The sequence below is a fragment of the Paramormyrops kingsleyae genome, chromosome 6 (assembly GCF_048594095.1).
Source record: "Paramormyrops kingsleyae isolate MSU_618 chromosome 6, PKINGS_0.4, whole genome shotgun sequence".
In the NCBI taxonomy this organism is placed as follows: domain Eukaryota; kingdom Metazoa; phylum Chordata; class Actinopteri; order Osteoglossiformes; family Mormyridae; genus Paramormyrops; species Paramormyrops kingsleyae.
The window spans coordinates 5781410-5807338 of NC_132802.1; the positions used below are offsets into that span (position 1 = coordinate 5781410).

At 42.9% G+C, this 25929-nt stretch overlaps 1 protein-coding gene across 3 annotated transcripts; it reads left to right on the forward strand.

Annotated features, from left to right (window-relative positions):
* The first annotated feature begins 350 nt into the window (after positions 1-350).
* On the forward strand, positions 351-17721 carry prdm2a (PR domain containing 2, with ZNF domain a). Of its 3 annotated transcripts, XR_002841739.2 has the most exons (4): positions 354-732; positions 10262-14943; positions 15100-15366; positions 15847-17721. XR_002841739.2 is itself a non-coding variant. In XM_023841544.2 (3 exons), exon 2 carries the CDS (start codon positions 10315-10317, stop codon positions 14923-14925), a length of 4611 nt encoding a protein of 1536 aa, XP_023697312.2. In that variant the 5' UTR covers positions 351-732; positions 10262-10314; the 3' UTR covers positions 14926-14943; positions 15058-17721. The 3 variants fall into 3 exon arrangements, 2 of the variants coding, with proteins under 2 accessions (XP_023697312.2, XP_023697311.2); XM_023841544.2 differs by having other exon boundaries at positions 351-732; positions 15058-17721; XM_023841543.2 differs by having other exon boundaries at positions 15100-17721.
* The last annotated feature ends 8208 nt before the right edge of the window (positions 17722-25929 follow it).

Consider the following 25929-nt stretch of genomic DNA (forward strand, 5'->3'; position numbering starts at 1 on the left):
ATACAGTGAGTGAATGCTGAGAGTTCATGTGGATGGACACTAAGGTGTTACAATGGAGAGAAATAGAAACTAAACGATACAATCAAATCAAGGATTTCTGACAAGGAGTATTTTTATAATCAGGGGGAGCGACCTTCTCTTTATAGTAAAATACCAGAGAAATGCGAAAAATGTTTTAGATTGTTAAAATTTGGTAGCGCATTTCTGAGATTTCGTGACAGGACCTGACGTGCACATACCAGGGGAAAACCTCTTTTCATTGGTGCATTTGATGCTGCAGCTAACTGCTGCCCTGTCAACTTCTCGGTTTTCTTCCCATTTAGACAATCGGGTTGGTTGCATATTAATTAACTCAATTTCTGGGGGGAAAAACGTCTGAAACCTGCGATAGAGCAGTTATCTCCTGAGTGCACTTTACTCCGTTTTTTCAGCTGAAAGCTCTAGTTGTCCATTTACCTCGTACAAACAGGTTGACAGGCAAGCAGGGCGAAATTCACGCCCCTGGCTACTGGCCTGCATTCTATCATCTAATAAACTTACCAACGATTGGCGAGAATTTCATCGCCTTTGCTAATTCCAGCCAATCACAGGGGCCGAAGAGCTACTGGTGCTGTACAATGGGGAAGACAATCCGATGATAGCTGCTACAGATGGAGAACAGACGAGAGGTTTGAGCAAGACAGGGAAAAAGGAAAATAAAAATTAAAAATAAAATCACCATTAAACCACGAGGTAAGCAGTATCTGCTTTTAAAATACACCAGTCGCACTGTGGTGACTGTTTACTGATAAATTGGAGTGAAGTGCCATTTTTGTGCATTAAAAGTTGCCGTACGCAGCTATCCCGCCGCTCCACCTTACGCTGTGTTTACTAACCGTCGGAGAGCCGCCGCTGCGTTAGCCAGCCTGCTAACGGAATTACCTCATAAAACTGCTATCTCTCCGGTTTGCCCGCCGTTGTCGCATCGTCGAAGTGGGCGCGGGTGACATACGAGCAGCTTTTAAGCGCTGTTACTGGCTTGCAGCCTACCATTGTGGGTGTGTGACCTTTTCCAGTCTCATCACTACAGTAGCTGCTCATCTGACAGATTTCGGAAGGTTACCTGTATTTTAAGGGACTCCACCTCCGTCACTTTCATTTAACGACCGTCTTTTAAAAAACAATTTCGGGCTATTTGCCGTCACCCGATCACCAAATGTCAGTGAATGTCCAAAACTGTATCATTGACAGTTGTTTTAGCTAATGAGTGTTGAACATAATGTACTGCTACTAGTTTATTTGTGTATAGGTTATATTTATGTTCGTATGTGACTGATTAGTCAGCCTGTTGTGAAATATGGTGTATGTATTTAAATTTGTACGCATAGGACGCCTGTCCACTTAGGCCAAACATTTGCTTTGGTTAGCTGGATGACTATTTTTAGTAACAAATAGCTGCAATAAGTCTGTTTACTTGACGTCTGAACCTATCGTTTTAATGTCGTGAAAAGTGCCGTTCTGCCTTGACCTGCCGTGGTAACGGGATAAATCCATCGGTTTAGCGGCGCTCTGGGACAGGCAGGTCGCAACTTGCTAGCTGCCCGAAGTCAGACCAGGCACATGCATACTTAGCTAAGATGCGTAACCTCTATGTATTCTGTCGAAGGCCAAACTTAATGAAGTAAGGTCTGCAGAGGTGCTGTAATATTGGTAGCTAATCATACCTCAGTCTGGCAGATGATTTACACATCACATATCTCTTAGTATTTCTCTCCTCAATAATGGATCCCTTCTAAATGTACACTTAAATGAGCTTGTAAGGCGTTTTTTCCCCCCAGAATTGGTAGTTGCCATTTAGTCCTAATTTATCACTCCTTGGTAAATTTTTAAAAAGTTTATTTTTGGGTTGCCAGGCCTGCGGTATCCCCAAGAGATACATGTAAAATGATTTATTCAGTACTCTCATTTGCATTTTGGAGGTTGTTGATAAATGTGCTCCTTAGCTGTTTGTCATAACTTGTCTGTCTAGTGAGAGAATTCAGCTGAAAGGGGTTGTCTCTTTGTTCATCACTGTGATGAGGGTGAGTGAAGACTGAAAATTATTATTATTGATTGAATTGATATAATCTTCCTTATCCCCCAGCAGTATTTGATTGTTAATGGAGAGGAACTTACCTGGACATGCTAGACTATTTGAGAGTATGGAAACAGTGTTGGATGATTATGAATTGCAACCTGTTCATTGAAACCAAAAGGGCAAAAGTTGTCTAGACGCAGAATCCAGAATAAGGACAACTGCACAATAAGGCATGGTAGCATGACCCCACTATTTTGTAGAAATTGATCATGGGTCTAGAGAAGATGTTAGTGCTTTGACTGGCCATGAAAGCTAAGTGGCAGGCCTCGGTCTCTGCCCCTGGTACAGTTGGGCAGTGTGGTTGAAGTGAATAAAGCCAGTCCTTTACTTATCTTCCTTCCCTCTGATCTGCACCAGCTGTTGGTAAGATGCCTGGCAGGCAACTGCTGAAGGGTAACGTCTGTAAAGTCTCGGAGACGCTGCTGTGCTTAAACGCTTGACTGTTTTCACTTCACCTTTGGCTCTTTGTTGTTACTTCCATGGTTTTGCTGTGCCTTAAAATTGAGATTTGAAAGGTAAAGATGACTAGTTAATTTATAATTTGTAGATCAGTTCAAGGTGCACATAGCAAATTATTAAATTAGTTTTGCAGTTATTAAGATGTCAAACCTCCCTCATTGTAGCATTATTTGGTAGATATAAAGGTCTCCTGACTTGTACTTCAATCTTGGAGCTGTGAACTTTTGTCATGACTGACATCCTAACTAGTGTGTTGTTGAAATGTTTTATTTCAAGCATGATTCCTGTTGTCCAGGTACGGTGTCTCGTCACTGTATTTTCCTTTATACTTTCGACACTACAGAATTTTTCACTCACTGAAAATATTAAATCAACCAGTTAGGAGTAGTCAATGATTGAAAATGCAGTGAATCTGCAAGATGCTGATGCTCATTTCATTAATTAATTTCGCTAGCTAGCTAGCAGGTATGGTTGCCTCTTAAACGTTTTCCACTGGAACCATTGAGGTCCATAGGTAGGGGCTCCAGACTGCGACGAGAGTGTTAAAATTATATGTGGTCGCATTTGTGTGAGTGTATGATGATCATTAGGATGTTTCGCTCTGGCACGGGTACTGCATTAAATTGTTTTACTCCTTCTTCATTGGCTTAGTGCTACCATTGGAAACGTTAATCTGGCAGTAACATAGATATAGCATTTCTGATTTTTAGCAAAGTTTTTGTCATTTCATTTTGAAGATTTATCTTTTACACTAATTCTTGTATTTGTACCTGTTATAATGTGTTTGATTCCTTTTCAGATTGTGTGTGTGTGTGTGTGTGTGTGTGTGTGTGTCCTGCAATGATCGGCCATCCCATTCAGGCTCTATCACAGCCTTGTGTCCTACCCTGGGGTTTGAAACTCCCACAGCCCTGATCAGGATAAGTGGTTAGGGGAAGGATGGATCGGTTCATATAGATTAAGTTGTTGTTTGTGTTCTTGTTTTATCTACGTTTTGAGTAATCATCTTCAAAGTGCAAATCTTTGCATTGCTTCAAGAGTGTCTTTGCCATTCTCAAATGCTCGCGCTTTCCTGAGTTTGTCTAAGAGCAGTTAGTGAAGGAATGCATTATTTTCCATGAAGTATTAGAATTCAGAATTTGCAGCTGCAGGTATTTAGACTTGTCAGTGGGAAGTGCTTAGTAATGTTCAGTAACTAACTGCACTCAAAACTGGTGGGTTGCCCAAGCCTTACCTTGTTGTTGAAAGTAGTCATTTTGTACTCCCAGAAGGAATTCTGTTTTTAATAAATTCCAGACCTTGCAGAACATAAAGCAAAGATTGACAGAAGAGGCTGTTCTTTTTCCTCAGTTCTCTTTGCCTCTTTTACACCCAATTTGGGAAGGAAATTTCAAGTATTTATTGGTCATATATGCCCTGCCTGCTGCAGTTCTTTCTGGTGAGTTCCTCCCCTGCCTTTTCTGGATCGGTGCTAAGGCGACTCCATACACATGGGGCTGTGAGATAATCCCCATGTGGGGAGGTGCTTGTCACCCGTTCAGCCGGCTCATGTTAAGGCGGCAGAACAGGTGACACAGTCTGTTACCATAACATGATGCCTCGACTGCTGCTCCCTGGTCTGCAGCCGCATTGGCTCTGCAGCTGTTGCTGCCATTTGCTGGGTCAAGCATGCTGTCCTGTGGAGGCAAGTGATGCACAGCTTCTGCTGCTCTGCTGAGCATTTCTGGTTCTGCATCATTACTATGAGATAAGATGAGCCTGTTGTAATTTTACATATATGTGTGTGTAATGATGTTATATTACATTTATATATGTATTTATATATAAATAAATATAATGTGTGTGTTGAGGAGGGTGTAATTTCTTTTATAGTTAGCCCTTACCTTAAAGCATATTTGCAGCTATTTTTTCAATTAAGAGAATTTTCATTTTGGGATAGTTTTTTTTGGGTTATTTGAGTAGTACTAGCCTGAACATTTCCTCCCAGTCCTAATTATGAAAGATCTTTCTTTTCCTTTGAGCAATCTGAACACAATAATGCACATTTCTTAAATGTGTTTCACAAAACCTTAAATGAGAACCAAACTTGCCATTAAATTGCATTGTGTTTTCCTCTAGCATTTTTGTTTACTGGGTTCTGAATGTTTTTTTGTTCCATTTAATCAAATTACATTTAAACTTGGCCCACAGAAAATCCTGACATTCTAGCATAAGAACATTTATAATATGCCTCACTTGTCATTCAATCAATTAAATATAAAATGCCTTATTAATAATTAATATTGTGCTATTTGAAAGTTTTTGTAGTTGTATGTCCTCAGTATAGTAATGACAATTAACAGCATGATTACCAAAGGGTAGCATCTTGTCTCATGTGATCTTCCTAAGTAATATGATATAAAAAGTCAGCTAACTCTTCTTGTACTGAACTTTTATTAATGTCGTAATTTATGTTATCGAGATTCAAGCACATTCTTTCTATGTCTGCATATATCTCCTCTGATTTTCCGAGTGCTTCTCAAATGGGCCAGACCAGATCTCTTTTTCCATAGCAACAGACTTCAGCTTGTTATGGGGGATCCCATGCGTCCCCAAGCCATCTTGGAGATAAAATCCTGGGTTTTTCTTGTGGTCTTTACCCAGTGGAATGTGCCAAGGGGGATCCTTATAATATGTCTCATTGACCTCAGCTTGAAATTTTGGGGTCTTTCTATTTCCAGACTCCTTACCCTTTCACAGAGAGAGTCCAGCAACCTTGCAGTAACATCTAATTTCTGTTGCTTGTACCCGCAAATTTGTTGCAGATTGACCGGTAAGCTGGGAAGCTTGTCTTAGAACTTAAGCATCACTTCACCATGGACCTTCCCCGTGCCCCCAGAACTGCAGTCATGGAAATGATCCTCCTATTAATCTTGTGTTCTCTCTTACCATCACTTGTGAACAAGGTCCCTTAAACTCCTGCCTAAAGGGCAGACCCTCCCCTTCACCCAAAAGGAGCTTTCCACTCTTAGAGAGTACTGCAGCCTCAGATTTGGAGGTGCTGATTCTCATCTCTGCCCTTCAAACTCGGCGTCAGATGTAACATACAGCCCTCACAGCAGATGTTTGTCTAGTCATAGCTGCCCCTTGTTATCCAGTCCATGAAAATCACAAATGTGAGGAGGCAAGATGCTCCCTTTCCAGAGGCGAACACGCCAAATACATTAGATTATGTGTAGATTAGAATTGAGAGAACATTTGTTACATCTTTTTGAAGGCTGGTAGGCACACAGTATTGGCTTGGGTACCCCGCATTCCCGAAGCTCTTCCCACAGTATCATATGCCTTCTCCAAGTCCACAAAGTACATATATCCTAGTATATCTTAAAGAAGAGTTGATCCCCTGCTCTGCAGTCCGGCTGGAAATGACATTGTTCCGCCTGATTCCTGGTTTCCACCATAGGGTAAAGTCTCTTCTCCAGTACCCTGGCATAGGCTTTTCCAGGGAGGCTGAGAAGTGTGATGCCCTGTCGATGTAACACCTGGTGCACCCCCGATGCACTGATTGAGGCTTTGAATACGGTCCGTTCACACTCTACATATCTGACCTCAGGAGACATTTTTCTGGATATGTGAGGTTGAAGTCATCTTACACTCAAATTTGAAACAGTTTTTTTTAAAAATTTTTTTAAGAACGCTAATTACCCTCAACTGCTGTTCAGTGGCTACACATGAACAATTCACAGTTGCATGAAGGCATCCCTCTTTTCCATCATGATAAACTTCAGCTGCACACTGCGCTCCGCCTGGGACTTGTATCTTCAGTCTCCGGAGACCTTTCATTATGGGGATCTCCAATGTAGGAGAAACTCCCCTCCCAGTAAAGAGGTATATATCTATAAAAATACCTTTCTGCCGCCCATGCTAGCTCAGGCTCTGCCAGGAAGGCAGTGGTCTTTATTCAGGATCTGAATCATCTGGGTCCTTCTAATATCTGCTAACCAAAAGGCACTGTTCCTGCCTCCCACCATTCATCTTGCAGGTGGTGAGCCTAGAAGAATGTTTCAGACTGAGCTCTGCCAGGTGAAATGGGTGACACACCATGCTAAGCTTGTGATCCTTGGAGTTTATTTTTCTACCGTATTTAAGTTCAAGGGAGCTATTGCCTTCTGCAGTTTTACTTTTCGTATGTTAAGTACCCATAAGGACTAGGGTTGGGCGATGTCTGCCTAATTGGCATATGACGATGTCAAAGGGGGAAGAGTTTGGTCGTCTTGTAAAGGAAATATCATTTTTGTAGCTTTTTTTTTTTTTTTTTTTTTAAATGACTTCGTAAGTTCATTAAGTACTTAATTACTATTAATTCATTACTATTTAATTTTTCCCAAATTTGAGGCCATTCACAGCCCATTCTCTCCTACTCACCCAGTCTTTAATTACTTTTCCTCCATATTGCCAGCCATGAGTCTCGAATCGCATACTTCAGTAGTTACACACTCAAAATGACAAATTTAAGTGAATGTGCTTATGCACTCAAAATAGCAAGTTTAAGCACTAAAGTACGTGATTTGAGACTCATGGCTATGCTTGCTAATCTTAGTGATATAGTAATGGTGTCAACAGACCTGGTAGCTGCACCGTACCCTGTAAAGTGTGCTGCTCTTCTGTTTTTCCTGCATAAATATGTGATTGGGAACAACGTCATTCTTTTATTTAGGTTTCTGGTAATGTTTTATTTGTCTTTTATGGCTATTCTTAACTGGAGTTGCCAAATTGCTTGTAGGTGTGCAAGTGTGCGGGAATAGTGAGTGTGCCCTGTCATTGTTGTTGTCGTGGGTGCCCCATCCTGGGTCATCCCCCCCCCCCCACAACCCTGAATAGGACAAGCAGTTACAGAAAATGGATGGATGGGGGAAAAAAATATGTCAACGTCAACTAATGACAGTAGCTCTGGTTAATAGTATAACGAATAGGAATGATTTCAGACAGGTTTAGCAGAGAATGCGAGAGCTCGCTCTGCAGGTAAATTTTAATCCTTAGTTTTTCAATACAAATAAAAACTTGCCTGCTTATTTACCGAGGCAGATGGAAACCAAGTAAATTTTGAAAATAATTTGATCTGTGCACCTGCCAGAGACACTGGAATCGTGATGCTGATTCAATGTCAGGTTGTCTGTCAGCTCAACCCTAATCAGGATAGAGTGTGTGTGTGTGTGTGTGTGTGTGTGTGTCTATATATATATATATATATATATATATATATATATATATATATATATATATATATATATATATATATATATATATATATATATATATATATATATATATATATATATATATATATATATATATATATATATATATATATATATATATATAAATAAAACTATATGTCCCTGAGCTAAAGCATCATCACCTGCAGGCCAGCAGTGATTAGGGAATGAATCCATGTGTTATCTGCATCCATTGTACTCTGTAGCATGCAGAAAGGACCAGTAGGCCTGCTCCAGCCACCAGTCTCCCTTGAAACTCACATTTATTTCTTTGTAAACATGTAAATCGCCACAAAGTCTTTTGCGATCATCTGTGTCAAAATGTTATTCAAATAAAATTTTACACTGTTTCGTGGAAATTTGAGCAGTCTAAGGATGATACAGCAATCTGTTTTGGGAGGGAGAGTCAGCTGACTGTAAAATTAATCTACCTCGTGTTTCTGTTGTAGATATATATATATATATATATACATTCCATTTTGTTCCCTGGGCCAATGTGTCAGCAATAGTCCCAAAATTTTGTCAGACTCTGTTCCTTTTTATCCTTTGTTCTCGAGAGACCAGTTCAATTTCCTGGCTTCTCTGTTTTTGTATTGTCCCTGCCTGTTCCCTGGTTCCCTGAATAGGTGATTTCTTGACCTAATAAACGTTTGTTTATTAGGTCAAGAACTTGTCTCCAAGTCCCTGTTTTCATGTTTTGTTTGCCTAAACCACAGGTGCTCTCATAAATTGGCATAAACAATGTTAACATTTATATTATGTTTGAATTCAAATCAATACTGTTTGCAGTTAATATTATGACCAATAATTAACTGGCTACAGATGTAACAGATTTGCTTTGAGTGATGGTTCTTAAAGGTGTGCTTTTTATCATATTTTTGCCAGTGTGCTTTTTTTTCATCCTATCATAGCTACCAGTGTACTTCGTCATATACTGTATTATACTCTATATGTATAATATAGAGTAATGTGCCTTTTGAACAGTTTCTATAGGAGCTTTTTTGCCCGTGAGCCATCCAATTTGCAATCTGTAAGATTTGTCGATTTTTATTTTTATTACACTTAATTTCAGTGATGACTGATTGCATCCAGCACAAACAGGAAGGTTTATTTAATTTTGTTTATATGGCATTTTTAAAAAGTATCAGTCATAAATCAATTTACAGAATCCCCGGCCTCAGAGAGTTAAGTCTGGGTGAAAGTGGTTAGGAAGAACTGTCATGGAGGGGGAAGAAACCTTGGGAGATGCTATAGTCAAGGGGGAAACCCATCGTCTTCTGGCCAGCACCAGGCTGAACAAGTTTACGTAATTTAAAGCAGTGTAAATTCAGGTAGATGGCAGGACAGCACAGATAGGCAGGCACCTTACAGAACAGGCAGGCAGGGGGATCCCTTGTATCCAGGCCTCAATCCAGTGCTTCCAGAATGTATACGACGAAGGGTCTCAAACTGCTGTCCTGCTGGGCTGGATCCCTGCACAGCTTTTGGTTTAGCCTCATATAACACACCTGATTCAACTCCATGTGCTAATTACTACACAGCTCTTGAGCTGAATCATTTGTGGTGGAACAGGGAAAGCACTAAGCTACACTGCACTCTGGAGTTTGACACCCCTGGTGTAGAATAATTCTGCTACAAATGACACTTTGGATGAACAAATCTGGTAGGAAACATGACTGAATTAAAAAAATAATTCTAACTTTCTTGTGGAAGTACTGGGTTATCTTAGAAACTTCTTTAATGACAGATATGTGTACACATTCCTCTGCTTAGAGGTGCTAGACTTGGTGTCAGACGGTATTCTTGCCGAATGTCCAGATCTTCATGGATATCCTTCGAGCATTTTTATTGTCAAAAATATTTGATACTTTCAATTTCTGGGCCAAATGATTTTGTGTGTATGAGTTTATATAGCTTTTATCTCCCCTCAGCAGGAGAGCAGCTGCTCTCCTACTATAAGCAGATAAGTGTATGAGGCTTAGGAGACCTGAAGACAATGAATGTTCCATCAGTGAGACTTTCAAAGTGAGACTTTGAAGTCCACAGTGGGGTAGGAGGGATGTACTGTCTTTCACTGGAGGTTTTAGCTCTCTTCCCATTGGCTGCTGTTTGACTTTTGATTTTCATGAATCCCAGCCATTGTGCATTTGGAAACTTGGTTTCTATTAAGTGCATAAGTCTGTGCCTTTGGGATGGGTTTGCCTGATTTCCATTCATCCATCCATCCATTTCCATATTTACTTAAAATGTTATATGACTGCACTGCTGGAAAAAGGTATTTTCACATTAAATTGTAGGTTTATGAATCAGCATTTGCGTAGATTAAATCTCTGTAATTTACTGTGTAACAGTTTGAGACTTTTGCAGTTGAGACCAAATTTATTTATTAATGTCACATTTTGATAATCATGATAATTTCTTTATTTCATAGGCGTGACAGAGAAGCCTGCCTATTCTTCAGGGAAGTCCCTGGAGGAATCAGCCATGTCTCAGGAGAACACAGACCAGGTGCAGCAGGCATGTGCTGCCTTTCTTGAGGATTCTTCTCAGGTCTGCACCTCCATGATGGTGGTAGAGGAGGAAGGCAGGGCTGAGGAAGCAGGAGAACCACAATCCAGTGCTCTCCTAGAGATAAACCAGTTGTCCCCTGTAGATGCAGGGTTGGGACAAGTTGGTGAACAACCAGGCTCCGACTCAAACTGTGATGGACTTGAGGAGGAAGATGTAGGAAATCTGACCCAAGAGCTGGAATCGGTCTCCTCCCAGCTGCATACTGGGCTGGATCCAGGTAATTCTGCTGAAGGAGAACTAGAGTCATCTGTGTTTTCCTGTGAGCACTGTGAGCGGCACTTCTCTACCAAACAAGGCTTGGAGCGGCACACACACATTCATGTCTCCGTGAACCGTCGGATGCACACATTTAAGTGTCGGTACTGCAGCAAGCCCTTTGGCTCACAGGTTGGCCGTCGGCGGCATGAAAGAAGGCATGAAAATGGACCTATGAAAAAAATGGCTCTAGTCTCAGGGCTTGCAAAATCGCTTAGTCAACTCAGTTCGCAGTCTGATAATTCTGGTCCAGACCCTGCGGCCACTTCTGACAGCGCAGTTGTCAATGGGTCTCCGAGCTGTGTCAATCCGAAAGTTAGCTCTTCAACGCAGAAGGTCGCTGTCATGGCAGAAACACGACGGGCCTCCGCAGTGGATGACAGTGGTGAATCCAAGGAGCTTCACCCTTGCAAATACTGCAAGAAAGTTTTTGGCACTCACACCAACATGAGGCGACACCAACGGAGGATCCATGAGCGCCATCTGCTGCCCAAGGGCATCCGAAAGAATGGCACTCTCCTGCAGGAAACACAGCGGCAGAAGCAGCCCCCTCCAGAGGGGTCCCCTGATGCCAGTCCACCACCAGTTTATGTGCCCAGTGGTGATGTGGAAGATGAGGGTGGTCAAGAGGAATATATGGTTGACATCTCCAACAACATCTCTGAAAACCTTAGCCTGTATATTGATGGAAAAATCCTGTCAACTAGCACGGTCAGTAATTGTGAGGTTATTCAGGTAGACTCAAGCTCTGTTGCTTTATTTGGTCTGGATGCTTTCATTATTAGCCCAGATCAAATCAGCCAGGTTCTCAAAGTAGACACTGCAGTTTGTACAGTAAAAGAGATTCCTGCCCAACCTGTCTCAAAAAGAAGAACTGCCACACCACCTCTTCCCCCTAACATAAAAACTGAGTTGGACTCTATACCAGTAATATCCTCCTTGTCTTCTCCTTCATCGTCATCATCACCATCATCATCTTCATCTGTAGTTGGAACCAGCTCTTCTCAACCCACAGAGACACTAGCCTTTCAGAAAGAAAAAACACTATATCTCTCACCTAAGCTGAAGCAGCTCTTGCAGACACGTGATGGATATAAACCTACCTCGACTCTGATCACAGATGGTCACAGACCAGGTCCACCCCCACCCATGGCTGCTTTGTCTGCAGGTTCAGGGAGGTTCAAGAGAAGGACAGCTTCTCCTCCTAACTCTTCGCAGTATAACCCTGTTGGAACCTCAAAGTCAGAGGCTGTGGTCTCTCTTGGGTCTAAGGCACCAAAGATAGACAATCAGGGCAGTTCCCCAACACAGAGTTCAAGCAAAGATGAGAGAGACACTGCCAGTCCATCTGGAACAGACCCCTTTAAATTAACAACTGAAGACTGGCCAAACTCGAGGAGTGTGGGCAGTTCCTGCAACCAGCAACCCTTGGACCTTTCCAGTGCTGTCAGTAAAAAAGATGAGGGTCAGAATAAGGGTCCTGGAGAAATTGTGTTGGATTTGAGCATGCATAGGAAGACCTCCACCGAACCTGAAGTAAAGGGAAGCTTATCCACACAGCCTCTACTCAAGAAAAGAAAACCAGACACTAGTGTTTTGGAGAAGGTGTTGTTAAATGAGTATGATGGATTGGAGGTGGCTGTAGAGGAAAATGCAAGCAAATTGGAGACCTCTCCAGGAGAGGTTGAACCTACAACACAATGTTCTCCTGATAGCCACTCCCATAATTCTGAAGAACTTTTATCAGAACAGCTCATTGTTTCTGTAACACGTCAGTCACCCCCTCCTTCTTTAACTCCTGTTACCATGCATTCCCCTTCCCCCTGCAGTCCAGCTGTAGGGTCTCCAACTCCTCCCCCTCCTGTTCTGCCCTCGGCTTCTTCTCCACAGCCCCTGTCTGAATCTACAGAACTTCAGTCCGCTTCCTCCCCAACCCAGAAATCTCTTCCAGACCTATCACCCAACATATCACCTAGACCTCTTGAAATTCATCAGGAGAAGCTGTCACCTGTCTCAGAACAGGACACCAATGTTATGGTGCAAGACGTGGTAAATTGTGCAAATTTATATCAGTTAGCTGAGCCCCTGAGTTCTTCAGAACCAAAAAGCCATACATTTCTTACAAATCAACCTTTTAACCAAATGGCTATACATACAGCTTCAGAATATTCTTTAATTGGTGGTTCTTCCTCTACGGCTATAACTAACTGCAATATTAGCTCTTTTAATGTTACTCATAGGGCAGTTGTTATCGAATGTACACTTTCCATTGAGTCGTCTCAGAATCTCGTGTCTGCTCCAGTCACTGTTCTTGAGAATCCTCCTACAGATAACTTGATAGTAAACCAGGAGGCAAAACTGGAAGAGCAGCCAAAATCTCATTCCCACACTCCACCACATTCTCTTGACCCTCCTGTACATCTGCCCCCCTCGTCAGAATCGGCAGTCCCTTCTGTGTCCGAGGCTGTGATACCTGAAAGTCTAGCACCTTCAATGCCCCCGTTGTCTGGGCTATCTGAAATATCTGAAGGTGATCTGAAGCTTGATGACCCAGTTGCAACTTCAGCTGACCCACCTGATCTAGCACCTTTAACTCCACCTTCTGCCTCTGAAAGGACATCTGACAAGGTGGAACCCTTACAGAAAGAAACTTTCTCGAAGAGCTTTATGTGCAATGTTTGTGAAAAGCCCTTCTGCTCAATAAAAGAATTGAGTCACCATATCTCTGAGCATGCAGAAGAGTGGCCATTCAAGTGTGAGTTCTGCGTGCTGCTCTTTGGAAAGGCTGATGCTTTGCTAGAGCACCGTTCCTCCCTCCATGGTGTTGGCAGAATCTATATATGTAGTGCTTGCTCAAAGGAGTTTGCCTACCTTTGCAATCTGCAACAGCATCAAAAGGACCTTCACCCCAGTCAAAACTGCACGTACACAGAAGTGGAAAATGGGAAGTTAAGACCTCAGAATCACAATGGCCCTGTGACGGTAAATAGGGAGATGTCAGCTGAGGATGGTCCCTCCAGCAATGTAGCCAGTAACGTGAAGAAGGAGGATGATCTCGATGACTCCACAGAAGAGCTGTACACTACAATAAAAATCATGGCTTCCGAAGGAGGCAAGCCGAAAGCCCCGAACGTGCGGCTCGGCATTAACCAGCACTATCCCAGTTTCAAACCCCCACCGTTTCCATATCACAATCGCACCCCTGCTGGCTCTGTTGCCTCCGCCACCAACTTCACTACCCATAACATCCCACAGACATTCACCACAGCCATCCGTTGCACTAAGTGTGGCAGGAGCTTTGATAACATGCCAGAGCTGCATAAGCACATTTTGGCCTGTGCGAACGCCAGTGATAAGAAGAGGTATACCCCTAAGAAGAACCCCATCCCCTTGAAGGAGTTTGCGAAGGCACAGAATGGAGTGCTTTCCCCAACCACAGCGGCAGCTGCCAATGCCGGACAGAACACCTTCCGGCGGATGGGCCTCTCCAAAAGGCTCAATCTCAACCAAGATCCGTCTTCTAAGGTGAAGCTGAATGCCTTTATCCCCAGGAAAAACCAGCTGGCTCAGAAGGCCATTTTGCAGAGGAACAAGCAGTCTCTAATAGCCAAGAGGAGCTCTGTGAAAGTGGAGGAGCAGCTCTATGTTTGCCCACACTGCAACAGGGAGTTCACTTACCGGGGCAGCCTCAACAAGCATGTGGCTCTCAGCTGCTCAATGAAACCTGTTTCCAAAAAGTCCAAGAAGGTAAAAGCTGCCAGCATATCTGTCAGCCTGGATCGCAATGGTAACCTCCGTAGGCGAACAGCAGATTCCGAAATTAAGCAACAAGGGCCAGCCCTTGTGCCGAAAACCTTGGGAAAGACCAGAGCTCGAAGTTCTGGGCCTGGAACCGCTGTTCCCCTCAAGCCTCAACCCAGCAAAGGAAAAATGGCAGTCCAGGCTGTTCAGCTAAAGAGGCCTGCTTCCTTGCCAGCAGCTCTTGTTCCTTTCAGCAAGAAAAGTAAAGCCGCCGTCAACAGCAGTGCTTTGATGCTGCAGCCGTCTCCTGCGCTACCCCCCGTGCTTCCCCTGGTGCCCATGAGATCCCAACGTGGCGAGCCGGACCCACCTAAGAGACTGGCCGAAGGGAACCTGCCATCACAACCCAAGAAAGAGGAGCGCTTGGCCGTGATGGCACGTGTGAGGGCAGGTGGGCCAGTCACCCGCAGTCTACAACTGGCCAATAGCAAGGCGCCTGCTATGGCAGAGGGAGAGATGTCCAACTGAGAACGCAGAGAACCTCAGGTAATGACATGCCTAAAGAAATATAAGTAAATGTGTGATGTTATTATCATTAAACTGTTTGTTTGCATGATCATTTATTAACTTTACAATTAATTGCTTTAATTTAACTCAAAGGTGGATCAGAACTGCATTTTCTTGGTGCTCTTCTGCAAATAGGACCCTTCAACAAAATTTCCTGAGTTGGGCAAGAGGGGCAATGAAGCCGGACGACCATCCAAGAACGTGGGAGGAGGCAGTGGAAGGGGGGATGTGGCAGGACGTCCACAGGCCCAGGTCCCGCCGAGAAGCAGTGGACTCCAGTATGCTGGTTGACAAAGGGGACACGTTGTCCGTGCAGCGGCCAGACCCAGTGGGTTTAAAACTTGCACGCTTGTGAGCATGTGGTGGATTCTAAAGATGGCTTCGGCTCTTTGCCGCTGTCGTGTAAGTTTCCCTGTGCACTTTTGTAAAAATAAACCTTTCACCTGCTAGATTTGTACATTGAGATTATACTGATGATGCTTTAAAAAAATACTTTCCCTCCCCATTACTTGACCTGTATAGAACACGATTAGTCTCATCAAGAATAATTGCTGATTTTACTGCAAATGGCAATCATTATGTGTTGTACACAATGTCTACATTGTTTGCTTGTTTTGTCACCAGTTTTGTGTTCCGTTTCTCATTCAGTCCATTTTTATAGTGTCTAGTAATGCATGCCATGAATATGAGGTATGACTTAAAACAACACCGTTATTTGTGAAAGCCACCTCCATTTCTGCAATATGTTTATTGGTATGAACATCTGTAATACATAAGAAATATGGTGTACATTTCTTAAATATTACTGATATCTGGTTTAAAATGGTATTTATGCTACAGAATCCTATGTCTAATGCTAAGAAAGCTGCCTCTTTCCCTCAGGCAGGATATTGGAGTAGGCAGAGAGAGTCCCCTGCTGTTGTCCGTGAGGGGAGTCACAGTTCTGGGTAGCCAGTGTTTCATGGTGGCTGAGACGGCTCACTCTGAAGGCAGCGATCAGGCCCCATCTCGTGTAATGATTACCTTCTCCGAAACGCTTATTTCTCAAGCTGAATGAATACTAAGTCTACCAATTTATGACACTACTCCTTAACTATCAGCTTACTGCTGAAATCACTGAATTTTTTCCATTAATATTTTTGTTTTTAAACTTGTACGTTGCATTAAGTGGATTACAGTATTTTTTATTGTAATGACAGTGCTTTGGTCTAAATACTCTGACATCAGTCATGGCTTCAGAGGTGAGTAAAAGTCATTGACTTTAATGAAGAATCCCGACACTGTGGTTGTGGTGGTATTTGTTCACTGTTCACCTTTTGATTTTCAAATAATTTTAGTGCTTTTTTAAAACAGCATTTATTGTAGGTAGAACTGCTCTCACTGCCCTCGGAAGACAGATATTATGTTGATGTCGGAAGACACTTGAAATTACCTTTCTAAACACACTCTAGAATAAGGCCCCAATTCATTATAACCCCCCTCCCAAAAAACCCAGAGCTTTGACCTGATGCCACATACAGTAGATTGCTGAAAATATAATTGGTCTTTTGTTTTCCTTCTTATATTGTCCTGGTGCTGTGACGCACGGAACGGTTTCCTTCTCCATGTTTTTTGCAAGTTGCTTTTTACAGTACAAGAAATGATCGTACCTTTTTAAAATTCATTTTCACAGCCTAACCATATGTTGACTTCAATAGCTGAACTTTCTGAAAATTAAGATGGAGAAAAGATGAGACCATGGAGGAAGGATTTGGCATCTGTACGAAACAGTGATGTGAAGGGTTAGCAGTACACTTTGACCAGGTGTGTTGAGTCACATCAGGCAGCTGGGACTCTCTTCTGATGTCATCAGTAGGGAATCGTCTAGGGGCTATCAAGTTTGGACATACTCTGCTGTATAAAGGTTTGTTTTCTATAAAGAAAAATAATCATCGTGATTAATTTTGAAGGCCTGGTCCGTAAACACAAGAACTATTCAATTGCTCATGCATTGAATAGTGCATTCCCTAATCAGAAGGTTGCTGGTTCAAGCCCAGCCTCAGCATGTCTGCAAGTCCTTGAGCAAGACCCTTGACCCCCAGCTCCCTGGGTGCTGCTATGGGTGGCTGCCCTTCACTGCCAGCTTGCTCTCACCTACAGGGAGCAAGTTGGGGGAGGCATAGAGAATTTCCCTCCAGGGGGCAATAAAATATCTATTTAAAAAATAAATAAATAAATAAAATAAATATATTGCCATTGAAGCTGATTTTCCATCTTAGCTGCACAGATGATGAGGCTGACAGGGTCACTTCCCCAGGAAAAGGTGAAAACATCTGACATTATGACTGAAAGGGTCGAGAGGATTTTGTTTTTATGGAGGTGTGTATTTATTAAGCCAGATGAATCTACCTCTGAAGCACTTCGAACTGATGCATTTTGAAAAGTTCCTCTTTTGCCGTTTTGAGAGAATCTCTGCACTTTCAAAACTGTCATTCCCGTTAACCGCTGGACCGCCTGGGTGTGGCCACAGAAAGGGGGCTCACAGCCCACCTGTAACATAAGTGACAAATATGTTAAAGCCTTTAATTTTTATTCAGTTTGTTTGTCTTTGGACATGATTGTTGTCTGATCAACACATGGTTTTATGTAGAGTTTGTAGAGTAAATGGGGAAATTTTAAAGGTTTGAACAGGTACACTGGGTAGGGAGCTGCCCGAATCTCTCCACATGTGTTATACAGACTGTTGGAATTGAAATTATTAAAATGTTTTCCCTTTTACTTTTGTTGCTTTTTCTTGGTGTCTGTGAATGTTTATTTTCTAAATTTTACCTTGAATGTAAAGGTAGTGAGAGAGGCTTTACCTAGTGTGTCTCTTAATGTCTCTTTCAGATAATGTGTTTTTTTGCTGATTTTATATCTGTGTCGTTCCTTGGTTTTTTTTTGGGGGTTTTTTTTTGCTGTCAGGCCTTGGAAGTCATGTTGAGCTTATGGATCAATCCATGTTCTGTAACTGCTCATATATGAAACTGTTCCATTCTGATAGAGCTGGACCACGCAGGACCCTTGCATTGGCTCTGCTCCAACATCGTCCTGCTGGTTGGTAGCCGTCCATCGACCATCAGGCCGCTCCTCGTCCAGCAAAGCCCGTCCTGCTGGGTTTGGGATTTGCCCTTTTCGTTAGATGCCTGTTGTTCAGCATATTGGAGCTGTTCCACTGTGGGAAGTCGTTTGCAGTAAAACAACCATCAGCTTTACTTTCTCCTCTCTTGGCAGTGAATCGGGCACTTTTCACTTCTCCCTGGGAAACTCATCTCAATGAGCATATTGGCACTATCCTGAGACAGATGTGATATTAAGGAAGGTAGTGTGGGAACAGGTTCTTCTTTGAAGATATCCCATAAACAGTGCTGTAGTTACAAGTACGTCACTCATATTCTGAACTGTAGTTTGTGTTTTGTTTGCATTTAGTAAGGAGCTATACTCAAAGAGTAGCACATTTTGTTCAACTGCCTTATGGCTTCAGCCACTGCAGTGGCCAACTTACTGAAGCAGTGTGCGAACTGCATTTCAGTCAGACTCCTTCTGGTCCATGTTTGTGTTTGGGTTATCTGCCTTGCAGTGAGGAACCTGTCTGGCTAAGGCCTTAAGATCTCTAAGCACGTGAGCAGTCCTGAGGTTTGGCCGTGGGAATGACGCCTTTATCAACCTCCCCCAGCAGGGCTGGGCAGCTTAAAGCCACAAGGACCGTAAATGAAACCCCTGGGGGCTGGTCCTTGTTGACTGGACGGCTTCATAGCAAAGACAGAGTCTGTCACGTCCAGTTAAATAAATGATCTGTCAAATCAAGTGATTACAAGCTTGGGTGGAACTGAGAGGAGAGACTGCCTGGGACTGGAGATAGGGTCCGCTGGAGACCAAGCGAGCCAACTACAACTGGACAGTTATTTTAGGTGCGTTTATGTGGTTGGTATCCGGATAACTGTAATGACTGATGTGAATCTTCGCATCTACTTCGCCTCAGTTGTGGTGTCTGCAATGCACCCGTGAGGGAAAAATACCTTCATTACAGGTGGTCATGATGGGCCAGAGAGTAAAAATGCTAAACATGTAAACACACAAAAACAGCCTTGATGAGCAGGAGTGTTGCCTCGGGTTACCGGTGGCTGGGATAAATTCAGGATGCAGCGCCTCTACACTTAAATGATAAGGAGGGAAAAATGTATTATTGGTTGTAAAGTGGCCCTGTTGACTGAAGCCCATGTTTGAGTGCCAGCTCAGCTTCTGTAGCAGAGTTTGTCATAATAATTTCCCTTTTGGCTGGGATGGACAGCTCCGTTCATACAGTGGTTGGGCTCCGATGAGGTGACAGTGAGTTATTTGGTGAACACAGGGATTGAAATGCAGGCAAGGCTCTGCTGCAGGTGCTTTTATTAAGTCTGATTGCATTGCCAAGCCCGAAGTGCTTATGTAATTCATTCGTCAGGAAGGATATAATTATATATATATAGCACTGATGTATAATATCACTCTAATTAATTTACTCCACCTGCTGCTGGGGAAAATGTATTTTGCTTATTATTACAGTAGGATTCAAGAAATGTGCTCCTTCTGTTTGACGTGAGTTTTATGTGTCATTGCTATTCATAGCGCACCAGTCGTTTGTGGCTCATTAGCAAATCAGGGGAGCGAAACATTGCAGCTCTTGAGGGTAATTCCTCTTCGTTAGTGTGGTCACATCACTAAGAGCTGCATCGAAGGGGGCTGGCAGTTTGTCAGTATGGAACTGATTGGCTCACTTTGGATCACTTATTGTCAGTTCAGACTGATGAAAACATTTAATTTTTTCGGTTAATTTAACATGGTTCTGTTGCATAAACAAGGGTCTATCTATCAGTAACATTACCATCCATTTTCTATACTTGCTTGTCCTATGCAGGGCTGTGGGACTTTGCCAGAAGCTACGGGCACAAGGTTGGGAATAAGTCATCAAAGGGCAGATACCGATCGTTCAGCAGGTTTTTGCACTGTGGGGGGAAACTGGGGACCGCGGAGGAAACCCCATGACAGCCCCTAGAGTCAGGACAGAGACTCAGTGTGAGGCACCAGTGCTAACCACTGCACCACCATGCCGCCCCCCCAGTGCTAACCACTGCACCACCATGCCGCCCCCCCAGTGCTAACTACTGCACCACCATGCCGCCCCCCCAGTTATAACCACTGCACCACCATGCCGCCCCCCCAGTGCTAACCACTGCACCACCATGCCGCCCCCCCAGTTATAACCACTGCACCACCATGCCGCCCCCCCAGTGCTAACCACTGCACCACCATGCCGCCCCCCCAGTGCTAACATTGAGGTAACTTTTGGTTACCATACTGCCATTAAATCAGGAAGTACACAGACCATTCACTGTGGAACTGAGAAGTAAAAGATTATCCAGGGTTATCCTAACTTTAAAGCGATAGCTTTCACTTTTTCATTTAATGATGTACGTTTGATAACTTAAAGAGCATGAAATATTGTAGCTGATGGCACAACATAATTATATTAAGCCAGTCAGTAGTATTGGACAGAGCAAATGTGCAATATGATGCAATAAGTGTAAAAGGGAATGTTTTCTATTATTATTTGTGAGGGCGTTTTACCTTTGATTTGAACATAAGAATCCATGCGAAGTTAAGTTTTGGTGCATTTTAATTTTTGTTTAGCTTCCAAGCAGTTAAGGCAATGATGCTTAAAAATTTCATGAAAACGTAAGAGTAACCCTGTCTGAGCCAAGTACACACTTCACATTCGAGTTTTCTTATTAGCGTTTTTACCCAAATCTTACACAACTGTACGCGTTTGTGTAATGGAGGATAACATTTGCAAAATAAGAGAAAAGTCTTTGTGCTCCTGTAAGATGCCAGTGCTCCTTTCTAGCAATGTGTCTAACACATTTATTTTGAGGACTATTTCTGTCCTCTGTACTGGTGTTCCATTTTGACAGAGCACATCTGTCACACTCCCGACAGGGTTAATTGCGGCATGTCTGGCCTAGAAAAAGCTAAAAAGAAGCCAGGGTAAGTGGTGTTGGTACCAGTCTGGACGGAGCAGAACAGCAGCTGTATTAAGAAAGTTCATAAAAATGTTCAAAAAGTACTCGCGTTTTCCGCAAGTTGAGTTTAGCTGGTTCATAACTGCGAGCTGCATGTCTTTCTGGTTCGTCTTGCGCAGTTCCAGCCTCTGCAGCAGATTATAAGCATGGCCGGGAATATCAGGACCCCTCTCCCTGCCATCTGTGAAATGTATCTGTGGAATCTGTGAAAAAGCTGCATCTGCAGAGACACCAGAGTGGTGAATGACATTCTCCCAGGCTTTTTGATCCCTTACTGTAACAGGGAAGCTTCCTGCACCTGCAGGCCTCAACCGCCCAGATGAGGAACAGCGTTTTCCTTCAGGCTGTCCAGTTCCTCATCTCTCCGCTGCCCCCCCACACACACGCCAGGGACTGAGACTTGTCTGCCCCTTACATTGCTTCCTAAGCCTTCAACTACAACTTCCCAACAGCAGAATAAAACCCTGCTCTTTCCTCTGTCAGATTTATATTTCAGTGTAGGAGTATGTGTTTGTATGTATCTGTTCGCCATTGTTGCTGATGCTGCTAAGGGTAATTGATGTTCTGCTCTTGTGCAAAATGTATGCATATATAATTTGATTATATACCCCATGTATGTATTTATATATTATCTATATGGCTGTGGTAGTTATGCATGCAAACAGGCGTATATATTGTTTATTCTAAATATGTTGTCAGTAAATTGGATGCATGATTTATAGGGGTGTGAATGAGGAGCAAATGCTTTTCTAGTTTTATATTTAAATCTATCTTTACATCATCCCAAATTGGACAGTAGCCCCAGAGAAGTGAGATTTCACAGACTGATCCTATATAGTGAGATGATGAATCTTGACTCGTGAAACCCCAGCAGATAACACCCACTGGATCCTTTGCTTACGGGTCTGTTCCCTTCGTTTTGTGGCATTAGTGGGGGGTTTTTACCCTGCGATCTGTGCAGGCCCAGGGTTTCCATGAGGGGTCCATTTATGTGCTAGTACTGGAGATGCAGCCGGGTCCCTCAGTCGGCCGCTGTCAGGATGAAACATGGCCACAGAGGAGCCAGAACAGCTGGGCCGAGCAGAGCCCTGATACGCAGGTAAACGCCTTCAGCCCCACAACAGCAATACGGGGGAAAATGCATTGGCGTTTTGGGAAATGCAGCCCTACTGTGTTCAGTCCGAGCTTAAACCAGAGTTTGTACAATTATACATGGAAGTAGGGTGTGACCAGATTTAACATTTTAAAACGAGACTTGGAATCAGTTGGGGAATATGGCTATAAAATGGAAAATAAATGGCATATGGTCTGGAGAGGAAAGAGAATCTGCTCATCGCCTGTGACTTTGGGTTAACAAACGCAGTACTGCATTTTAGACTAATACACGCCAAAGTACAGCTGTGAGATGTCGTGCATGTAAGCGTAATGGGCCTGCCATGTTTTAGATAGCCAGCAAGTGCACCTGAGATGTTGGGTGCATGAATACAATGTGCTGTGCTTAAGCATACAGCCTTGGCTGCTATTACTGCAATGTTAAGGCTCAGATTTTGTTGAAGTACCCAGAACATCACTGCAAAGCTGATTCTCTTCACCTTTGTGGTGCTGCCAGTGAATCTGCCTATGGGATTATCAGGGCTTTGTTTCAGCTCCTAGGAGGGTGAGATTAACAGATTTCTATCCTTTTCTTCGTCACGCACTAGAAGGACAGGCACTGCAGTATTGTAATTTTATGCAGAGTGCATTTTCTGGCGCATGATTTTCTGCATGTCGTGTTCCAGTGCCATGAAGACCCCGTTAATGGCCAAAGAGGGACTCGCTCATTGCATCTCTGGTTGCTTCTGATAAAACTGCATTTTGCACGGCTAAAATAAATCATGGTTCTTTAAAGGATGAGAGAAGGGTAATGACAAGTTGTCATGGATGGGAGGCATGATTAAGAGGAAGAGAGAAAATGGGGAGGAGTGGAGGGGAGGTTCAGAACCCGTCTGGTGATTGATTGCACACTGTCTCTGAATTGCATGGTCCTTAAATATAGGGCCAAACGCAAAGAAAGTTTTTCATCTTTGTCAAGCACAGCTCACAGTTAAAAGGCTTCCCTGGTTCTGCTTGGGCTCGTGTCACTTCTGTTGCCCTAAACGTGTCGCTTCTAGAAGTCAATTGCGTGCTAAGCTGAGAAATTGCAGCATCACGCAGGGCCCCAAGGGGGCAGTGTTACTGACCCTGTTTTGGACGTGTGCGCAGTAGCAGCTGTGTGTGTTTGCTGTTGCTGAAAGGGCTGTGGACGCTTGCAAGGTGCGGCCTGGCCTTCCCCAGAAGCACACTGCACCAGTTTGTGGTGTAAACAGCTGGCTCCTTGTAAATCATGCCAGGCTTAAAACAACTTTATTGTCACAGAGCAGCCGGCTGTGTGTGATCAGCTGCTGCACGTATCTCTGTAGGCAGCGCACGTCTCGGCACAGGTGGGCTGCAATTCGTTTCGGCTTTGTTTGCAGCGCAGCGCTTGCTCACTGCGGTTCAGTGATATTTCTCCGTGCATTCTGGCCAATGTCAGACTGTATACCAGCTATCTGGTTCTAATACAACACAAACTGTAAGGTGAATTTGAACTTGCCTTTGAAAGTACACATGGGACATATTAATTCACATAACACTACCCATTTGACCCAAGCATTCATTTACAGTGCCATAAATATTTACAATTACCTGACACTTTTATCAAAAGCAATTTACAGTAGAGAGAAGGGTTGTAAATTAAGTATGTACCCTGGGATTTGAACCCATAACCTTTATATTATTAGCATAATGCTCTAATTGTGGGGCTAGAGGAACTGTTTACATCAGCATTATTTTATAGCACAGTTTGGGTCAAGTTTCAGGTGCAGGAATGCAGTTGCAGGGCCATTCCTGAGACTTAAAGGGGCCCTATTATGCTTTTCCGGTTTTTCTCTTTCCATTAGTGTGTTATAAAGCTTTATGTGCATGTAAACAGTCTGCAAAGTCTTAATGCCCAAAGTACACACCAAAGGGAGTAACTGTCACCACGGAAACCACTCTCTCTAACCTGCTTGAAACACCTCAACGGAATTCCAGGCCTTACTTCCATGACATGGTGAGGTCACCTTGTAACACAATCCTTATTGGCTGTCTACCTGCAAAGATCTTTCTGCAGACTGCAAGACAGGTGTGAAACATGTAGGGCAAGCTGACCAGATGGAGCACATTGGGTTTTTTGGGGGTGGGGCTTAAAGGTCAGCGTTTCAGACAGTTCAAGTGAATCGAGATGTACAATAAGAAGAAAATGTGTTTTTGGAACACCAAAGCATGCAAATTCATTATAGTAAATTAAATTAAATCTACAGCCTTCCAGTTTAGTAAGGGGTGTTTCTTTCTTTTCCGTATGATCTGAATAGCCAAACCACGGCTTCCAGCTTAATTCAGCTGTTGTGTAGGTCTGAACACCACTTTGGGATGGTGTTTCCTGTCACATTGACCAGATGTACAAAAAATATCTCAATTCTCCTCTCCACTCCTGCATGACTGTGAAATACCCTGAAAAAGGGTCATCTTGCAGTCATCCTGCAAGATTAATTTGGATGTAGTGGAGCTCTTGTTCTCCCAACAGAATCAGTGTTGACAACAGTGCCAGCCATAGCTGTAAAGTGCTTTGCATCACCGTGGCCCCTAGAGGGGGCCCTCTAGCCCTCTTGCTATGGATACATGTCAAAGAGACTCAACAGCTTCTGCCTGCTACTGCAGTTGTGAAACACTGCATTTAGACAACATTCGATGATATCGGAATATTTTGCAAATTGTGCAAAATTAGTAGGATTTTTTTAATCAAGGAAGCACCTCACATTTATACTGAGACCAGCAATGTCTTTTACAGGAGGTGAAAAGATACGTTTAAAGCTCTTTATCTGAATAGCAAGTGCACTTTTGCTCACACCAAAAAACATCAGCATTAGAACCCTCAAAAATTAGTGAGCGCTTCTTCATTTCTCCAAAACGTTACTGATATCTAGTTGGATGGCTAGATGAACAGGGATTCAGTTCCCAAATTTCTCCTCAGGGGCACCTCAGCCACTCCATGTATTTATTAAATTTAACTAGCAGCTCACTTAATTAACTTAATTGAATTAGTTAAATAAATCAATGAGATATTGATTAGCTATACGAGGTGCGCTAGTGGTCACGTCAAAGAATACATGGGTGCACTGGGTGGTTCCTGCAAATACTGGGGTGATTTTAGCAGATGTTCTGAAATGGCTAAGCTGACACACTTTGACAGGCATAATAGCATAGTTTTACACCAACACAAAGATCATTTAAACATCATTTTCCTTGGCAGCCTAGGACTTTTGCACAGTACTGTATTTTTCACTGTTTTACACTTGAGCAAAATGTTGCTAACAGGATTCTATTTGCTTCATGTAACTTTATGAAATATATTTATCTCGAACTCAATTATTCTACATTTGCAGTTGTCATTATACTAATATATCTTTTCTGTGCTAATAGTCAATTATGACAGCTGTTTTTTTTACACATAATTGTATCATAGTAATCATAATCGGTTTCATTCACTGATGAATGCAGCTGCCAGCATAAACCTCTTCTCATTTAAGGTGGAAACGTCATTATGTTATGAAGATCTTACAGAGATATGAGTGTATTCCACAGCCACGGGGGTTAATGATCATCAGGCTCTGAGCAAAGGCAAGATATGAGGAAACAGCAGATTTGGGAATTAGGCAATGCTTAGAAATCCAATACAGTAATTTTATGCAGTTTGCATGCTCTGTGATACACATCTTTCGGTATTATAAATCCGTATTTAAAGATTTTAATTTATATGACATATATTAATTTGGTAGTGATAAAAATGTAT